The following is a 19,852-nucleotide window of genomic DNA, read 5'->3' as shown; positions in this document are numbered from 1 at the left end:
TTTTAACTGCAGGGTGAGGAACCCAGAGAAACCTTAGCAAATGCGGAGGGAAACCAAAGCCGAGGGAGAGAAAGTGTGCGGGAAACCTGAGAGGGTGCACTTTGTGGTCAGCCCTCAGGGAGGAGAAATGGAATCCGAGGTCTGTTTCCCCTCGGTGAAGCGGCTGGCTGGGGACACAGGCCGGGCAGAGTGGCTAAGAATGAACAGCCACAGGGCTGAGAACCTGGGGGGGCCGCCGGGGGTGGGGGGAGAGCACATCTGCACAGGCAGGTGGCTTCGCCCATGGCGGGGTGTCTGGGCACAGAAGTGGGGAAGGTGGATAGTGTGTGCCATACGCAGATCCTGGACAGACTCGTCCGGCTGGTTTCACTCTCCTGTTGAGGTGGGGGCCACAATCCTTTTGTGCTCTTTGGGTGCAGTGGCCTCTCTGGAGGCCTCGCAGACAGTTGCTGGCAGTGGCTGGGGGAGTTTGGCCCACCAGGTGATCGAGAGAGACTGAGAGAGAGAGAGAGAGCACACTTGAGGAGATGACTCACACTTGAGGAGACGACTTGTGGGCATCCTCGCAGTGAGATCCTTTCAAAGACAACACAGAAATGGAATCCTCTACCGAAGACGTGTGCACTTTGCTGAGTCGTATCCAAACCTCTTAATAGAAACCTGTTGCCCCAATGAGGAGACTGCTGTAATGAGGGAGCATCATTCATTCAACAGACACTTTCTGTGCCCACCTTCTAGTAGGGGTGAGCCTCGAAAAGGCTCGAGGCACCTGGGCTTGCAGGCTTTGGAGAAATGGTGGGGGAGAGGAGCTCACCATGAGGAAGCCCATTTTTTTTAAGTTTATTTATTTATTTGAGAGAGAGAGACAGAGAGAGAGCACACCAGGGAGGGGCAGAGAGAGAGAGCGAGCGAGCGAGCGAGAATCCCAAGCAGGCTTCGCGGGACTTGAACCCACAAACTGTGAGATCATGACCAGAGCCGAAACCAAGAGTCAGATGCTCAACTGGATGGGCCACCCAGGTGCCCCACAAGCCCATTTTTTTTTGGCTGATGGCCCACAGTGATGCCCACTGGGGCAAATGCTGCTTGGTCTATATTCACCCTTTCCCTTCACCTGCTTTTGAATACAACAGAAGATAGCCTTATACTCCTTTGGCATGTGTTTAAACATAACACCTTGTGAAACTTCATCAGGCTTATGTGCCCTTGAAGACAGGTTGGAATCAGAGGAAAGCCTATAGCATGGCATTTAGCCTCTTTGTAATCTGCCTGAGTCTTTGACAGTCCTTCACTGGGATGCCTCCAGGAGAGTGACACAGACCCTCAGGTGGGTCCATGGAAAGAGTTCCTTGACTTCTGAGTCACACCAGCTGCTTTAAATGGTGCTTAACTCAACGTCCTGGGTTGATTCGTGGCCCTTGGCAGGATCCTGATACATAGGCTTTAGTTCTTAGTCCTATATGTGGCTGCATTTGTGATTTTGCTGTTGGACGCAGCAAACATTTATTGGGATTCTGTAATGAGCAAGGCACTGAGCCGGACCTTGGAAGGACCTAGTGGAGATTCTGATACTTACACGTTGACAGCAGAATGGGCACCACCAAAGCGTCTGGGGCATTAGCGTTCAACGTCAAGGGGGGAACTGGAACTCGATGAAGAGCAGTCGTGAGGGGGTACCACAGCGGGGCTGGAATTGGGCTCAGCCTCGGTTCTCCTGAGAGCAGAACTTGAGAAACCACTCGCAGTAGCAGCTGACCTAGAAAGTGAACCCCGGGCACCGGAGCGAATGAAACCGGGAAGGTGGAAAGGCCGGGCCAGGACACTATGAGGCTGGCCGCCGCTGGCATGGAATGTTCCATCGTGGGCCCTGCAGATGGAGCCTTGTGAAGTGAGGGATCTGCCAGCCCCCAACCACCATTGGCCATGGCGGACCTGCTGGCTGTGGGCCACATTTGGCTCCCAGGCCGTAGTTTGCTGACCTCATATGCATTTATTGACAGGTGAGGTGGCTAGAAAATTCTTCTATTTATATGAAATGACCTAAAAGGTAAATTGTACTGGGCCTATTTTATTTTTAGAAAACACACGGAATAGTACACATCTTCGTCTGCGTGTGTGCATGCGTGCACACGCATGCACAAACTATCATTTAGATAGAACCAATTTTAATAATGTTTAGGGAAAACCGTAACCTGCCCCTCCTGGTTGTTGGTCTTGGTGTTTGAGGATGACCCAGCTGGCCACATGTATTCCCTCCATAATGCAGGCAGGGAACCACCTTGGTCCCAAGTGAGTGGATTCTCCGGGGGCTCAAAGAGAGCCCCTCCTCTGCCCAGGACAGGACTGCCTAGCACAGGACATGAGCCTGACTGACAGGTGGGTGTGCAGGTAGAAGGCCGTTCTCTTTCAACGAGTGCCAACTGAGGCCTCGTGCCCACAGGTGCCTGCCACTCTCCATTAAGGGTGAGAGCCTGGATGCCACCCAAGCAGCCACTTACCCGCTGCCCCAGTGGCAGGGAGGGATCTGGGCAAATCTGGGGGTTTGGCCGAAACTGTACTATCGGTGGGTGTTAGTCCTGTGGTTTCCTCTGGGGCTTGGGGATTTTACTGGTAAATACTTCATTTCAAGAATTTGTTCAACACACTCACTGAAAAATTAACTCATGCAAGGAAAGAAACATGGCCAAGAATAACAGCGAGTGCACTGGCAACTAGTACCCATGGAGAAAGTCGAGTGTCTACGCTCAGGTCACAGCCAAAGACTCGGCCATTTGCTGCCCACAGCCCCAGCTGGCTTCCATTTCTCGTGGGAGGGCAGTGACAGGTGGCCAACACTCCAGGTTTTCCTTTTGGGTAAAATCGCCCCAGGATGTAAATAGCAAATTGAGTTTGCTGCTTCCTTAAAATCTCAACCATAATCTTCACCCCCACTCTTGCTTGCCAAAATATCGCTTTGAAATCAAGCATAGTTTCCAACAAAGTCATTGATTTCCTTTATTCAAAATCTGCTCAGACATCGGAGACAAAACGTGACAGTGCCATTCATTGTCCTCAAATAATGTACCCCTTTCAGTGAGCTTGAAAGAGGGATATATGATTTCTCCCTGAAGGTGGGTTGCTTTGGTTTTAGAAGTGGCTTTGAATGCGTAATCAGGACAGTTGCTGCAGAGCTGAACCAAGTGAATGATTACCGATCGCTTGCCGAAGGGGGAGGAGGTGAGCCTTGTGGGGGAACTGGCAATATGGTTTGGGCCACTGCTCCAGTTTCCTCCCTGGTTTTGCCACCGTACCTCGGAAAGCTGGCAGACCTATCGAATTACCGCGGTTTCCAGCATCGTCTACAGAAGAAGAAAAAAAAATGTCTTCCATTTATGGACAAGGAAAAGGGATACATATAAGAAAAGGTAGCTGGCACCTTGTCATTTCATTCATCCATTGAGCAAATATTTATCGCTCACCGATCACTGATCACTGAGATGAGTACACTTTTTCCACCGCTATCCGCAGTGCTGTGACCAGCCCAGCCAGCTGAGTGATGTGGCAAGGGAATGACATTCGTCAAGCCAACGTGCCGTCCCTTCCTAACAGGGTTAAAAGGCGCAAGATCCCATGATCAGCTGTTCTCAGACCTTCTGTTTTGTCCTAGAACCCAGCGGATGGGAAGTCAGAGGAGACATACCCTGCATCAGCCATATGTACGGCAGCCCTGTGAATTGCACACATCCGTTTTGAAAAGACGATGGTTTAGATGCGCTTAGAGCAGGCGCGGCGCCTTTGAGAAGAGAGAAAACTTCAGCTCCCACCTGATGAGTGAAGCACCCATAAATAAAAATGCCATTTCCCCCAAAAGGGAAACCAAATTATGAATTCAGAAATTCATAGTCATCTGTTTTTATTGTTGCCTAATGCTTTTTAGATCTGCGCAGGCCCTGCAGAAAATCAGCTCTGAAACTCTGCATAATTAGGACATCTTTCATAGTCGTAAATGCTAATCCCATTGGAGAACAGATTAAGAATTCACAGGCATGAATTTCTGGCATCAGGTACCTGCAGTTCCTTTTCTTTTTGAATAATTCATTATTTAAATACTTCACTGCACATCCTCTGCAGCCCTGCATATGCTGTATCAGGGGCAAGGGAGAAATAAGAGATTAATTTCACATATATTTCAACACTAAACACATTCCAGGCTCGTTTATGTTGATTTGGTGTCATTGGATAGCAATTGCTAACAATGTTTCAGTTTTAGTCAGTCACCCCAGGGACCAATTTAGGGAAATTAAATAGAATTTCTGCAGGACATTAATAAGGTCAGAGATCTAACTTTTATAGTTGACTGAATTATTTGGTTGAGAAAAAAAAAACACAGCTAAAGACTCAAAGTCATTTTTCCAGAGCGGGGGGATTATTTGCAGTAAATATGGTTTCAGTTAGTGCTTCCCCATTTTTGGCCATGTGCTTTATGACAAAATGTATGAACTAAAAGTGAAAAGTGATGTCCTGCAGTTGACTTTGGCCCACGTAAGGCCAGCCACGGGGGTTTAGCGGTACATCCCTGCTCCTTCAAGACTTCGTGCCGTATCTTTCCCTATGGGAGGGCTTCTCTGGGTCTCCATCAGCGTGGTGCAAACCTCCCCTCCTGGCAAGCGCTCACGGGGCCACGAGGAACTGCTTGTGGAGGTGTCTGTCTGGGTGCCGAGCAGCAAGCTCCTCGAAACAGCAGCGTTCGTTTTGTGTGCCTGTGTCTGGAGCCTGGCACATGCGAGCACATCGCATGCGTTTGTTTAATAAATGAATTAACTTCCGAGACTTAACCCAAACTCTGTTGGTTGCAAGTGACAGAAACTCACTTCGAATAGCTTAAGCCTAACGGAGAAGGTAGTGCAGTGGTACTAGAGTCTCGGGGCGCCTGGGCGGCCCAGCTGGTTAAAGTCGACTCTTGGTTTCCACTCGGGTCATGGTCTCACAGTTGCATGAGTTCAAGCCCCGCGTCGGGCCCCGCGCTGGCGGTGCGGAGCCTGCTTGGGATTCTCTGTCTCTCCCTCCCTCTCCGCCCCTCCCCCGCTGGTGCTCTCTCTGTCTCACTCGCAAATAAATAAACTTAAAAAGCAAAAAGATACTGGAGATTCTCAGTGAACCCATAGGCGGGAACCAGGGCTCCAGAGCCATCTGGACACCTGCCGTCTCCTCCAGCAGTGGCTGATGCGTGCCGTCTTGTGGCCTCAGCCACCACTCTTATTCGGTTCCGGGACCCAAGACTCTCCAGGACAGACTCTGACTGGCTCCATCTGGCCTGGTGCACACCCCTGAGCGAGTCAACTGGGGTCAGACACACGCTGTTCTTAGACGGGCCGGCTCCTGCGGGGTGGGGGCTGGGGGGAGAGCTCGTGGCGCGGGGCTCTGGGCAGACCAAAGTGTCCGGTGTCTCTGGGCCACACGGGCACGTGAGACGGCGTCACACTGTCGGATGTCGTTCTCTTGTGATGCTAGACGTGACTGGCTCTCTGTCCTTTGGGCTCCATGTGCATCTGTGCCTGGCACTTCCTCCTTCCGCTGTTTTTTCGTCCTTCACGACACACTTGCATCTGAATGGCTTCCAAGTACGCACACTTTCCACAGCGTTCACACACCTCTGACTGCCCCGCGCGGTGCTGTCACACGGGTCTGCCCCGGGGATGCTCTCTCCTTTCCCCGCTTGGGCGAATCGGGGCCGCCTGGTGGAGCGAGTCCTGGAATGTGCGTCTTCCCGTGTCCGGCTGGCGTCCTATTTCCCCCGAGCGGTCTTCCCGCCTGGGTAAAAGAAGGTGCCTGGCTCTTGGCCACTTTGAAAGCACTTGCCCTCTCGCAGCGATCACGGCTGGTATTTGTCGAGCACACGTCCAGCGCCAGGCTGTCCCGAACACTTTGTGTGTTCCAGCTCCTTCCGTCTTCACAGAAGCCCAAAGAGGAAGGGCCGGTTGTGACCCCACTAAACAGATGGGGACACCGAGGCAGAGGTGATGTGCAGTGCTCCCCAGGTTGTGGGGCTGGCGCTGCGACTGACCCGGGGCGGCGGGGGTGGCGGGGGGCGGGGGGGGGGCGGGCTTCTGACACAGAGACCGTGTTCTGGGCAGTGCGGTAACGACTTCGGGGAGGGGCCCGGTGAGGATGAGGAATGCTGCTTCCAAGGCTCCAGGGCGGTGTGAGCCCCGCCCCCCAACCCTGCTCAACGCCCAGACGGGAGGAGGCCTCCCTCTGCAGAGCGCCCGCTACCTTTCCTGGGGAGGCCCGTCCCGGGCTGGGGGCGGCTCTCTGCTCTGTCCACAGACAGTCTGGATCCCCGGGCCCTCACCTGCAGCGAAGCCACAGCAGCCGGGAAGCTTGGTGACAAAGGGACCGAAGGCTGTTGGGAGGGGGCTTGTCTGTAATCCCATGCTAGTTTGGGGGCCCATCCCCCAGCCGTGCTCGTTCCTTCCCTCTGGGCCTCTGCTTCCTGCTCCGCCTAAGGAGGGATCGGATCTGAGGGTCCTGAGGCTTCCTGCCAGGGCGGTGGGCCAGGAATTCTGGAGACCTGCACGAGGTCATGCTACTGCTTTCTCTTGTGGCTGCAGTGGCAGGTTGAAGCCCAGATCCTGCCTGTGGCCTTGGGGGACGTAAGAGCCACCGCCGGCCTCGGAGATCTTGGGAGTCTCTACGGCCCCAGGGAGCGGACGTTGCTGTGGCAAGCGGCTGTCACTAGAGCCAGACAACTCTGGACCCAGGGAAGACAGCAAACCTCTCGTTGCTGGTCTCAAGGCCGTGAGATGGGCAGTTCGGTGGCCTTTGCATCACACAGGGTCCTTTGGAATGCTGTGCTCCCAGGAAAGACTCTTTCTCGTTCCCTCCTCCCTCCCTCCCCCTTTTTCCACCCCCCTGCCCTCTCCCTCTTTCCCTTCCTTCCTTCCTTCCTTCCATCCTTCCCTTCTTCCCTTCCTTCCCTTTCTTCCTTCCTTCCTTTTATCCTTTCCTTTCCTTCCTTTTATCCTTCCTTTCCCTTCCTTCCTTCCTTCCTTCCTTCCTTTTCCTTCCTTCCTTCCTTCCTTCCTTCCTTCCTTCCTTCCTTCCTTCTTTTATCCTTCCTTCCTTCCCTTCCTTCACTTTTCCTTCCCTTCCCTTCCTTCCCTTCCTTCCTTCCTTCCTTCCTTCCTTCCTTCCTTCCATCCTTCCTTTCCCTTCCTTCCTTTTATTCTTCCTTTCCCTTCCTTCCTTTTATCCTTCCTTTTCCTTTCTTCCTTCCTTCCTTTTATCCTTCCCTTCCTTCCCTTCCTCCCCTTCTTCCCTTCCTTCTCTTCCCTTCCTTCCCTTCCTTCCTTCCTTCCTCACCTCCTCACTTCCTTACTTCCAGGCTTGAGAGAATGGCTGGGTGGAGCAGATAGGCATCAGCACGAGCAGGTTCAAATGGTGACTGTCTGGACCTAGGAATGGCCTTCACAGCCCCCAGAGAACCAAGCAGATGCCCTCTTCCCCTGCTGCCCTTGTTTAGTTTTCTTTCGTTATTGCTCAAACTTCTTCCCTGGCTGTCTTTATCATGGAACTTCCAAATCTAAGATGGCGCCCCATGGCGTGACTCACTGGGGACTGTCCAGCATGACTCTCAGGCTTGAATCTTGGCGTGTGGCACTTCGCGTGGGAACCACGCTGCCATCAGTTGGGACTGGACAATCTTATCGATGTCCCTGGGAGGACCACAGGGAGAACCCACAGTGTTCTGCTTAAGGCACAGTAAACCCCACTTCATTGTGTGGATCATAGTGAATGTCTGCAGGTCTGGTATGTTCACACTCAAAGGGGAAGGTTGGACTCCATTATCTCTAAAGTCTTTCCCTCTCCTTCTTTGCTTTCGTTCTCGGCTTCCACATTCCCATTGCCTCAAAAGGTGGATGTTTAGCATTCCCAGCCTAAGTGCTAGTCCCTGCCTGCAGCAGGAGGGGGTGTGGTCCCGGGCCAGGGACTGATGCTCTGTCTCAGGAAAGGCATTTGGAGTCACTTCTTCATTCGGCCTCCCCCACAGCTTTCAGGTGGGGCTGGAGGGTTGTTCAAGGGGCATCTGTGCTGAAAACCAAGAGGGAGTCAGTCCCCTGCAGAGGAGGGTGCTGTGCATGGAGCACGGCCACTGTGCTTGTCATCAGTTTTCTCCTGGCCCAACACTTGATCCGAGGCTTGTAATTTTCACCTCTGAATTACTGCGTTAACAGAAGTGGTCCCAAAACATGAAGTGAGATGGAAAAGGACTACATCGTACACCTGCATTGCCAAATGATTCACGAGCCAATGATTCTCAGCATCGTGTAAACCTTCACTACGTTCTATGTACAGAGAGAACTGTGCAGAAAACACGCAACCACACTTTGGAGATGAAGCCTATGTGACTCTGTGACCCACTGCTCTGTCCCCCCGATCTTGCCCACCTGAGCCTCCCAGCATCCCTGTGAGTGGCACGTACGATTATCCCAATTTTCCTCACCGGAGACTGAGGCTCAGGGTGGTGACGGGATTTTGCGTGGTTGGCTTGGGACCAGAGCCGTCACTAAGCTAGTGCACCACCCCCCCTCCCCAGGGACACAGTGCTTCCTAACAAGAGCACTGCCTTCCAATGCCTGCTTGTAGCCGTCGCTCCTTCTGTGCCCGGCTCTCTTCTTCACCGGGACGTGTTTCGTATCTTCTCCAGGGCTGAGGTCACTCGTTGTGTCGGCAGGAGTCTGCACTCGTTCCTTTTGGTCCCGGTAAGACAAGGCAGGAATTCTAAAAAGCAGCAGCAATCACTCCTGGGTCCTTTGTACAGTCCTGAAAATAATTCATCTGGACTTGAGGGGTCTGACGCTGAGAACACATTGAACCTCGCAGTAACCGGCAAGCTCTGCGTGCAGAACTTGAATCCAGCGGAAAGAGAAATGGGTCTTTGAAATCAGAGACGACTTTGAGTGACCTGAGAACACAGGTAGAGGCACCGGAGACAGATGGACAGCAGCCAGACGGAGTATTTTTAAGGCACGTAAAGGTCACCCTCAAGGTTTCCACATACACATCCCCCACGCTTGGCAGCTGGGATCTGGGCACAACCAGCTCTGGAGTTGGAAGCACCGGGAGAGGTCCCAGCGAGCGCCCTTCCCGAGTCCCTCCTGCTGCTCTCGATACCTGGATCAAACAAAGAAAATTGTGTTTGCCAGGCTCGCCAGCTGAAGTCACAAGATTCCGGGTATCATGCAGCACTCTGGAATTCCTACCAAAAGTCATCAGAAGGGGTCTGCCACCCGCCACGGGGAAGAGGCTGTGCATCGGACCTTCCAGATAAAAGCGTTTAGTACAGAGTTGAAAAACCATGTGATGGTCATGGATTTTGTGAAGAGTAAGTGGTTCCCCTCCCAGAGAAGAGCCAAAGTTTGCGTCATCCGTATGTACCAAGGCCTGAAGACAGCTGAGCAGACAGCTGGCAGATATGAGGTATGGCTGAACCTGGGCGGGAAGGTGGGCACACAACCTAATTTGGAGGACCTGGAGGTGCTCCCCAGCAGACAGTTCAGGTGCTGTATCTGGTCTAATAAATTCATCATCTGTCTGTAGTGTTCCCCAGCAAATTTGGAGAAGAGGCAGTCATCTCTTTGAGTTTGGGAAAGGGGGACGCGTATCGGATGAGTGTGATTTACACAGGACACACATCCGCATTTGCCAACATTTAATAGTGACCGAGTTCATTTGTATCCACGTCTAGAAAGTGCGGTACATTTCTGTGAGTTAGTAATCCCCTGTCTTTAAAAACAGATTCCTGTTTGTTTTCTGTGTGTTATGCAGAAAAACATCTTTTGACCTGCCTTGGTCGAATTAAAATAGAATGATTTGAGCTAGGCCTGTAAGAATGGTCTTTTCTTTTCCCAGGGCGAGATCTAATTTTCAAACAGAAGCTACTCTGGGGGTGGGGGGGGGGGGAAGGAGAAGTTTGGAGTTTAGAATGTCAAAGTGAGACAGACCCATCGCTCTGAGACATATTTGCATTCCGAAGCTAGTATAAGCCACGAGCGGTTATCTTGTCAGAAAGTAAACACGCGTGAAATCTGACAGCTCTTTATTGTACATGGAATGCATCACGAATGCCATTGTAATTGACTCCTATAGAGCTTACTTACCTCTTTTGATAAACGCAGTATGCAAATTACTAATGTTTTACCAAACGGTAGGCTTTCTGAATGTGGATGCTGTTGTTAGGAAGGCCTGCCCATGAATGCTGGCAAATACCCCTGATCTTTTGTTCCCCACCCGGGGCTTCCTTATTCCAGGGCAATGCGAGAACCTGTTCTGCAGGGTGAAAGGCTGGCTCCTTCCAGTTCCAGCCCTGGGATTGTGAATTTCCATGTTCACAACAGAGATATAAAGGCCACAGAAATAATGGTGTTAATTAAAGTCGGTAATAGTTGTTCATTAGTTCATCGCCCAATCAACCAGAGCAAAAGGTGTGCAATTAGAATATAATTGGAAGAAACCAGAGATATTATTATTCACAAGTAATGAATCGGATGGGGACAGAATTTTATCATGGTATAATTTTCATTGAGGTTATTTTTCGGTCCTCCAGAGAGAGGAAAACTTGTTGAATTATAGCCTCATGCATTTTACAGAAGTGTTCCTGGCTCTAGTTTAAACCGTAAATGACAAAGAGCAACTCTTGTGTGCCTATTTTCTTATGCATAGAACTTCATTTATAGCAACGCTGAAGGTAACAATGTGGAAAAGTACATCTTTGCAGGAGATTGTAGAACGCTTTAAGTATACTGACAGTCACAGCCGCCACTTTTTTGTGGCCCCAACAACCCCCGCCTTCCCCTCCTGCAACTACCGGGGACAGCCAACAGTTGGAAGTTGTGGGCCCACTGCTCGGGAGTAACCTGGAGTCTGAAATCTTACATTAAACTCAGTCTGAGACCTTCCCACAACCAGCAGGCTGTTCAGCTGGGTGGTCCTCACTGTGTCTAGAATGATTTGGGAAGCGGTCTGGGCAGGGCCCTCTTTGTTCAAGGGCAGGCCAAGTTTGAAAACCAACATAGGATCCATGCCTCCTGCCCTTCTTACGTCCGAGATCTGCTCTGTTAGAAGCAAACATTTCACGATTTAAAATATTCCATATCCATTGAACTATTCATATTATTCCCACTAGGGCATGTCAATATCATTTAGTTTAGGAGATCCAGGAAGAAGTCAACTTCCTTGCTCAATTTCCAAGCTGAACTGATGAGAGAGCCCAATTAACAGCCTCTGGGCCCTGTCAGACTTGGCCCCAGTCACCCATTCGTTCTCTCTTGCCAACTCCAAGGCCATCAGTTAATCTGCCTGGACTGTGACCATAAAGTACCTCGTGGGGGGGCGGGGGGAGATGAACAGGGTCACTAAAATGAGCTCTCCATGCACAAAGATACACTAGGTTAAAGAAACTAGCTGCTTCTCCAGTAAAAATGAGTTTTGGAAATTTTGTTTCTGCAAAAACCTTGTGGATTTCAAGTCCCTCCCGTGATGACTCACGAATCTGCTGGAGCTGAGTTTAACATCCGAAACTGGCATTTCCTTAAAACCGTGGCCTTGGTCTTGGCTGTGTTAATGCTTGGAGACGCTGCCTCTCCTCCGAGATAAGCGGTGAATCAGCCTAGCTCTGTCCCAGCGATGGTCTAGCCACTCATCCCCTTACTTAATCTGCCTTGTAATAGGAACAAACACCCGATCTGTTGTCTGAAAGGTAACTAGGGTGGGAAGCAGATGGCAGTGAGGGTGCTGGAGATCCTGGTTTGCAAAGCCTTGGTCCCTGCTGACTCCAGAATGCCCCAAACTATTAAAAACACAGAGGGTCCTTCTCTCCCTGCTTAGATACCTGGTAAGTTTCAGACATAAAAATAGCCAGAACTCAGTAATTTGAGCTCTGGTTGCTGTCAGTGTGGCAGGCACGGCCACATCCTGACTGAGAGTCCTTGCAAAAGCAGAGCATGGATGGTTTCCACTTGATTCGGGAAGGGAACCATATGGAATTCGGAGATGTGCTTGTATCTTCTAATTGGTTGTGGAGAACTTTCTGATGACAGACACACGCTGGGGCATGCAAGCCAAGTCTCATCCTGTAAATGTATTTCTTACATTTAATCATTAGAGGAGCCAGAGAAAGTTTCCGTATTTGGTAATCGCCTTTTGGCCATACTTTTCAAGATTTTCCCAAACCTCTATTATTTTTATCTTCCTACTTATCTTTTTTTTTTTTTTTTTTTTGGGTTTGGCAGTGATGCTCAATTCTGGCTGCATATAAGAATCATGGCAAACTGATTTTTTTGTATGCAAAAACTGCCCACATTTGATGTACACATTTTGATGAGTTCGGGCATACGTTTACACCCGTGACGCCATTACCACAATCAAGGTAATAGACATACCCATCACCTTGAAATATTTCCTTGTGTTCTTCTGCATGTTAATTTTTTGTTTGTTGTTTTTTGCTGGTAAGAATACTTAACATGAGATGTGTTCTTTTACCATGAAGTGTGTAATGCCACGCCGTTAACCACGGGCGCAGTGTGGCATGGCAGAGTTCTGCACTTATCTGGACGGACCGTCCAGCATAACTGGAGCTTTCTACCCTCTCAGCCAGCCTCTCCGTTGCCCCTTCCTCGGCTCCTGGCAACCACAATCCTGTTTTTTTGCTTCTGTGAGTTTGACTAGTTTAGATACCTCATGTGGGTGGAATCATGCAGCATTTGTCCTTCTGTGACAGGCCTATTTCAGCATAATGTCTTCGAGTTTCATCCATGTTGTCACAAATGGTAGGATTGTCTTCATTTTTTATGCCTGAATAATATTCCATTGCATGTAAATACCACATATTTTTATCCGTTCATCTGTCAATAGACGTTTGGGTTATTTTTTTATGGTGAACTTTTTAAATTTTAATTTAATTTTATCTATCTATCTATCTATCTATCTATATCTATCTATCTATCTATCTATCTTCAAGTTAACATACAGTGTAATATTGGTTCAGGAGTAGAAGCCAGTGATTCATCTCTTACATACAACACCCAGTGCTCATCCCAACAAGTGCCCTTCTCCATGCCCACCCCCCATTTAGCCCATCACCCCAACCAACTCCCTCCATCAACCCCTGGTTTGTTCTCTGTACTTAAGAGTCTCTTATAGTTTGCCTCCCTCTCAGTTTTTATCTTATTTTTCCTTCCCCTGTGTTCATCTGTTTTGTTTTTTAAATTCCACAAATGAGTGAAATCATATGTGAGTTGTCTTTCTCCAACTGACTTATTTCACTTAGCATAACACACTCGAGGTTCATCCAGTTGTTGCAAATGGCGAGATTTTATTCTTTTTGATCGCTGAGTAATAGTCCATTATGTGTACATACCACATCTTCTTTAGCTTATCTTTTCGGTAAACTTTAAGAAACTACATATGTCTATGGCCCAGCCAAGGCCATTGTGACCCAGCTCAGGTGTCTGATCTTGTTGTATTCCTTTAAAGAGCATTGAACTTTGTTCTGGCATGAGGTCAAGTTACTTGAAAACGGTCAGATCCTTTTGAGGCTTACTTTCAGCAGACTTTAGTCTAGAGTATTGGTCCTCAGTCAGTAATGATTTTCCCCTGGGTGATATTTGGTAAAGTCTGGAGATGCTTTGGTTTGGACAGCTTGGGGCAGATGCTACGGGTACCTTCTGGGTAGAGCCCAGAGATGCTGCTGAATGTACTACAGCATCTGGGACAGTCTTCTGCCAACACCAACGGGAATTGCCCGGCCCTGGTCTAGGGCTAATTTAGCCCCACTGTCAAGGACTCTACTTAATGCCCTGTGTATGCGACATCTTTCCACCAGGGCCAGTAGGAATGTGAACTGTTTCCAGCTCTGGGTTAAGTCCCGGAAGTGTCTGACCTACTACTTCCTGGTGATTCTTTTTCTGGGATTCGTGAAGTTTTCCCTCAAGCATGCGAAGACCAGTATTCGGCCAAAGGCTAGAGGGACCCATTACTGGTTGTCGGATCTCTTCTTTCCTTGCAGGTCACTCCTTTTCAGTATTTAGCCCCCCAATTCTGGCTGCCTCAGCTTCTCTGAGTCCTGATCTCTGCCTCCTCCACTCAGTGAGGCTCCTGGGCTCTCTTAAGTTTCCCCTTTCTGCTCTGCAGCCTGGAAGCTTCCTCTGGGTGGGGACAGTCGTAGGGCTCCCTGCTCTCACGTCCCCTCCATCCAGGATTGCAGACCCCATTGCTTTGTATCCAGTGTCTGAATGCTGTTGCCTCATAGCCTTTGTCTGTTTACTCCATCGTGGCTGGAAGCAGTGTCTCCCTGGGTGGTTTTGATGTCCCACTGGCTTTGAGAAATGCCACTCTGGGCTTTGCTGAATGTTTTCCAGTGGTTGGGGTGAGCCCGTAGGTCATAGGAGATGAAAATACTCAAGTTTTCAGTGCCTGGGCTTCAAGATCACTTTCTTTAGGGAATGAAGCAGTCAGCAAGATAAGACAGGAAGTAAAACAAACATTCCCTTTCTTCTCACAGTTATCAGAGGGGGCAAAATGATTTACCTTTTCCCAACCAAGCTGGAGAGGTGTAGGCAGACTGGAGTCTTCAGAATCTCATTTTTCTTCCAGTAGTCCTGGCCTCCACATGAGATTTTCGCCAGATTAATCTGCTGGTGGCTCTGGGTATAGTGAAGGCACCGAGCTCTCCATGTAAAAAGGGTTGAGAAAAGGCCATTTGACAAAGGATAATAAACATTTCGTGTATATTTATTTTTGAGAGAGAGAGAGAGAGAGAGAGAGAACGAGAGAGAGAGAACGCAAGCAGAGGAGGGGCAGAAAGAGAGGGAGACACAGAATCCGAAGCAGGCTCCAGGCTCCGAGCTGTCCGCACAGAGCCTGACATGGGGCTCCAACTCATGAACCGTGAGATCATGACCTGAGCCGATGTTGGATGCTTAACCGACTGAGCCACCCAGGCGCCCCAGGACAATAAACATTTCAATTAGCTCTGCCACCCCATCGACAGATCAGGACCCCCTGCCTCATCTCCGGGACCCGCTTCGTGCCTGAGCGCATCCTTGGTGCTCCTCCCGGAAGCCTCAACGACTCACCTCCACTGACAGTGGCTGGTAGTCTCCATTCAAATGCAGGAAGAGGGAAATGATGAAGCGACCACCCTTGGGTCTCAGTGCTGCCTACCATTCCAGCCCCTCCCTGCATATGTCAATGGGAGGCTGCACGTCAGAGGGCAAGGTTCTCGGGAGGTGCAAGGGGTCCGAGGGCTGAAATCAGTTTTGTTGCATCAGGAAGCACATGTGCTGATGAGGTCTCCAAACTAGCTGCGCTCTGAATGTTTTGTTGTCGGTGATGTGCAGCTGGATCCAGAACACCTGCAGTCTCTTGAGATCTGACACTGTTGTGACCAACGTCCTTCAGGAAATGGGGCATGGGTGGGGCCCCACGTCCACGTCTCAGCCAAAGCAAGGGCGGGCTGATGGAAGATGAACGGGGTGGTGTGGCTAAGTGTGAGGGCGTTGGGTTGAGTCTTTCTGGGGTCTTGCTAGATGAGTGACCTTGGAAATTTTCTTGACATCTTTGAGCCTTGGTTTCCCCATCTATGTTCGTGGAACCATGAGGAGATCTACCTCCTAGGTTTGCTGTAGGGATTACAAGAGGTTATATAAAGGGCTAAGCCTCCGGTCTAGCAGAGAGGCAGCATTCCATACAAGCGAGTTGTGGCTGTTCAAGTTCCAGCATGCCTTTTTCTGCCATCCCCAACCCTGCGCCAAGGACACGGCACCAAGATGTGGCCCCTGGGACCAACCTAACTGTAACCGGTGCTTTGAGGATGCTGCTCCTGGCAAGCAGTCCTGTTTACATTGGGGTGAATACCCGCAATCCTTCTTCCCCACGCTCAGAGTGCCAGGTGACAGGGACTTGGGACCTTCTGTGCTCTTGGCTCAGGGTACCCTCCACTCCCCAAGCAACTCAGACATCAGTCAGCAAATTGACCCTGAGCTGAATGTACAGTTTTTACTCAGAACCCAGCTAGTTCTGCGGTCAGCTGCAAATTCCCCCTTTGACCAGAGACTACTGAGAATGTGGGTCCATACACATCTGCTTCCTGCCCGATCGAGCCGGGGCTGAGGCAAGAAGGATTAACAGGGCGTTTTCCATGTAAGTTGCACCCTCCCTTAGAAGATCTGCAAGGCGGGAAAGGAGTTTGCCACCCCAGGAAGGACTGAATGGCCTTCACATTTTAGTGTCCCCCAGGATCCTCCAGAGAATGTTCTAGGAAGGTATATCCCCGGGCTCTGGGAACGGTGGGGTCCAGAAACGCCTCTGTTTTTAACATGAAATGCAGGTGATTCCAATTAAGGTCTAAAATTGTGATCTGGAATGTCCAGACTGTTATTTTCTAACTGCATGAACCAAGGAAACAACCAAGAAGTCCAAGGGACTCGCCTGTGTTGAGAAGGCAGGAGCGACGGGGCACGGAGTGGGGGAGGGGAGGCACGGTCCTAGAGGAGAGCGGCTGGGCCGCTGTGTGCCAGGGTCACTGAGAGACAGAGATGGAACAAAAGGGGCCGTTGTTTGGTCCCTGAATTGCCTCATTGATCCTCAACCGCAGCTGTGTAAGGCACATGAGCCCTGTTTTTCCAAAGAGAAAGTTCTGTGAGCCCTGATAGCTGATGCAGGCTGCATGGGGACACAGAGGCGGAAGGAGGGTCCACCTCAGTTATGTCCCACTCTGAGGTTGTGCTTCCGGCGTGCTGTTGGGGAGTGGGGATATGGGGGAGGTGCGCTTGTCCCGACAGCAGAGGGTGGGAGCCCAGGGGTCTTCAGGGTTGACTGTGGACAAAACCAACTGTTCTGGGATTGGGCGGTAAGAGGCAGGTATACACCTCTCCCTCTGCCGTAGGAATCTTCCCCTCCTACAGCTCTTTGCCAAGCACTTTCTTCTGGTCCTTCGGTCCCTCACGGGTGCTCACTCCTCTCTGTGCTGTCCCATGTCAGGTCCCTTTCCGGTGGGTTAAGAGGAAATATTGGGCTGATCTGCTTTTAAAAATATTTATCGAGGACCTACTCTGTGCCAGGAGCTGTGCTAGGTGCTGGTGACACAGCGGTCCGGAAGGCAGGTTTCCTGCCCATGCTGGTGAGGGAGGCAGCCACCCCAGTGAGTGCCGAGTCAGGCTGTCTACCCTGAGCTGTGGGTCCGGAGAACTCAGCAAGGATGCACAGGGAAGGAGACATTTGGGCATGTTCTTCACGGAAGGTTGGGCGTCTCCTATGACCGGTAGGGAGAGTGAGAATGTGGGGCACAGGTGGAGAAGACATTTCAGGCTGAAAGATGGGCAGCTCCTGGGTAGTGGCACAGGAGGACCACACCTAAGCAGGGCCCAGTGGTCTAGAGTTGCAGCTAGGATTTGCACGGCACAGTTCCTGAGAGGAGGGAGCCAGGCAGAGAAAGAGGTTCAGAAGTTGGGGAAGTTGGGTCTGTGGCTAAAAACTAACCTGTGCTTTGAGAAATCATGAGGCCAGACAAAGAACAGCTCACAAAGAAAGAACAGCTACTGGGAAGCTAGAAGATGAACGCTTCTTGGAGCTCACTCAGGGCAATGGATCATTAAGTTCCTCACCATCCAGTATGGAGAGACCTCACGGAGCACAGGGTAAATTCGGTAGAGACCCTAAAAGGGTCAGGCCTTGGAAGTATGCCAAATTAGCCCCGGAGTAAAGGCTAGTCTAGCTCCATCCTATAACAGTGTTAGAAGCACTTCTTGAGCTCCTCCGCGAGCAGTCTAAGTGCCTGCCACAACAAAGTTCAGCACTCTTTAAAGGATTATGACAAAATTCAGCAAGTGATAATATAACACTAAAAATATCTAGCATCCAGACAAAGCTTACTAGACATTCAAAGGAGCAGGGGAGCACGCTACGTAACCAGGAGACGTCGTGATTCATAGAAACAGATTTATAAATGACAGAGGTGATGGAATTAACAGGCAAGGATTTTTTTAAAAAGCTGTTATAAGACTGTTGTTTTCCCTTTATTTTTATTTATTTTTTTACTTGAGAGAGAGAGAGAGAATAAGAGAGAGAATGAGCTAGGGAGAGGGACACAGGGAGAGAGAGAATCCCAAGCAGGCTCCACGCTCAGTGAGGAGCCCGATGTGCGGTTCAATCATGGTCTGTTGTTTTGCTTTTAAATTCAGGGGTTTATGGAAACATGTCACATCATGGGGAGAGAAATAGATGGTAAAAAATGAACCAAACAGAACTTATAGAGAAGAAAATGAGTGGAGAGAAGGAGGGAGTGAGGAAGGGAGGGAGGGAGAGAGAAAGAGAGAACAGAGCCTGAGTGACCTACAGGATAACATCCATATCAAGAGATCCAACACACATACAATTAGAATCTCAGAGTGGGGAGGCGGTGAGAGCAGGAAAATGATTTGGAGAAATAATGGCTGAAAATTTTCCAATTTTAATGGGACGCATGTCAACACATTGCTTGTCAGGTATACGTATTAGCAGAGGCCAGATCATCAAGATTGGCCCATGCCTTGATAAATACTATATATTTCATTGTTTCCCAGTGGTGGTCACAGCATTATCAATCAGGGTTCTCCAGTGCAAGGAGTGTGTTTGTTTCCTTGTGGTCATCACGTGTAATTAACTGAGGCAGTTTGCTTATTTACTTATGGCTGAGATAATGTCAACTTAGTGTAGGGTCGCTTCAGCTCCGATGGGCTATCAGGAAAGGGAAAAACTATCTGACAGATGCTATCTGTATTATTTTTGCTATTCCTGCAAAACAAATGATCACAGAAGTGGCTTAAAATGACACCTATTTATTATTTCACGGTTTTGTCGATCAGATGTGCTGGGGTGGGTTGGCCAGCCCCTCCACCGAGGTCTTTCCAGGCTGAGTCAAGATGTCACACGAGGCTGTGATCTCATTTGAGGCTTGGAGGCCTCTTCCAATATCACTGATTCTTGTCAGATTTCAGTTCCCTGTGGTTGTAGGGCTGAGTCCCCATTTTCTTGGTGGCTGTCAGCTGGCACTCTCAGCTCCTGGAAACTGTCCTCAGGTCCTTGCCACGTGGCTCCAGCCACAGGCAGTTCACAACATGTTTGCTTTCTCGTGGAGACACGGACAATCTGCTGCTTTGAATCTCTCCGACTGCTTTTAGAGACGCACCTGATTAGGTCAGGCCCACCTGGTATAATCTCCCTTTTGATGAACTCAACATCAACTGATCAGCAACTTTAATTCTACCTGCAAAGCCCTTTGTGCCATATAATATAACTTCACTGTGGAAGTGAGAACCCATTGTGATCACAGACTCCACTCACCCTGAAAGGAAAGAGAATGTGTGGGACGTGTGTGGGAATCCTGGGGGCTGTCTTAGCATTCTGGCTACACTATATTTTAAATGTTTGTATCTGTGGAGAAAAGGAAATTGAAGGAGGCCTTGGAATTGAAGGCACATAGGTTGGAGCCTCTGTCTAGGAGGAGGTCCACGAGGAAAGGTGTCTCTGATCTGCTCTGGGTCAGCCCTGTGTCCCCAGCACCAGGTCACGTAGAACATTGTGGGACACCTGTGTGACTGAATGGGCACAAGGGTGAATGGATAAACAAAAATGCACGAGGTGCGTTTGAGATGAAAAGCTGGGGCCAGAGTAGGTGACAGTTGAGGGCTTTGTGCATGCAAGGGTCTTTCTCTGATGCAGAAAATCTCCTTTGTTGGGCTCCTTACAGATGCGCTCCTTTTGCAGAGACCGACAGACCTCGGCTTTAGGTAGCCCGAGTGAAGGTCCAAAGTGGAGGTCCTTTGTTTCATCACCC

The 19,852-nt window shown here is 49.9% G+C and overlaps 1 protein-coding gene across 7 annotated transcripts in view; it reads left to right on the top strand.

Annotated features, from left to right (window-relative positions):
* CD2H10orf90 (chromosome D2 C10orf90 homolog) overlaps positions 1 to 19,852 on the top strand; it is a 259,408-nt gene that overhangs the window by 34,821 nt on the left and 204,735 nt on the right. Inside the window, exon 1 of one of the 7 annotated variants that reach the window (XM_053207040.1) lies at positions 8,149 to 9,459. The exons of 1 other annotated variant lie outside the window; for it this stretch is intronic. In XM_053207040.1, coding sequence (XP_053063015.1) covers positions 9,220 to 9,459 — 240 coding nt within the window. In that variant the 5' untranslated portion in view covers positions 8,149 to 9,219. Of the gene's footprint in view, positions 1 to 8,148; positions 9,460 to 19,852 lie in introns of those variants that run through there. 5 more of the 7 variants (XM_053207039.1, XM_053207037.1, XM_053207036.1 and 2 more) reach the window with 5 other exon arrangements.

The sequence above is a fragment of the Acinonyx jubatus genome, chromosome D2, assembly GCF_027475565.1.
Source record: "Acinonyx jubatus isolate Ajub_Pintada_27869175 chromosome D2, VMU_Ajub_asm_v1.0, whole genome shotgun sequence".
NCBI classification, from domain to species: domain Eukaryota; kingdom Metazoa; phylum Chordata; class Mammalia; order Carnivora; family Felidae; genus Acinonyx; species Acinonyx jubatus.
Note: the sequence above shows the minus strand (reverse complement) of the source record. Positions and strands in the feature narration are given on the sequence as shown.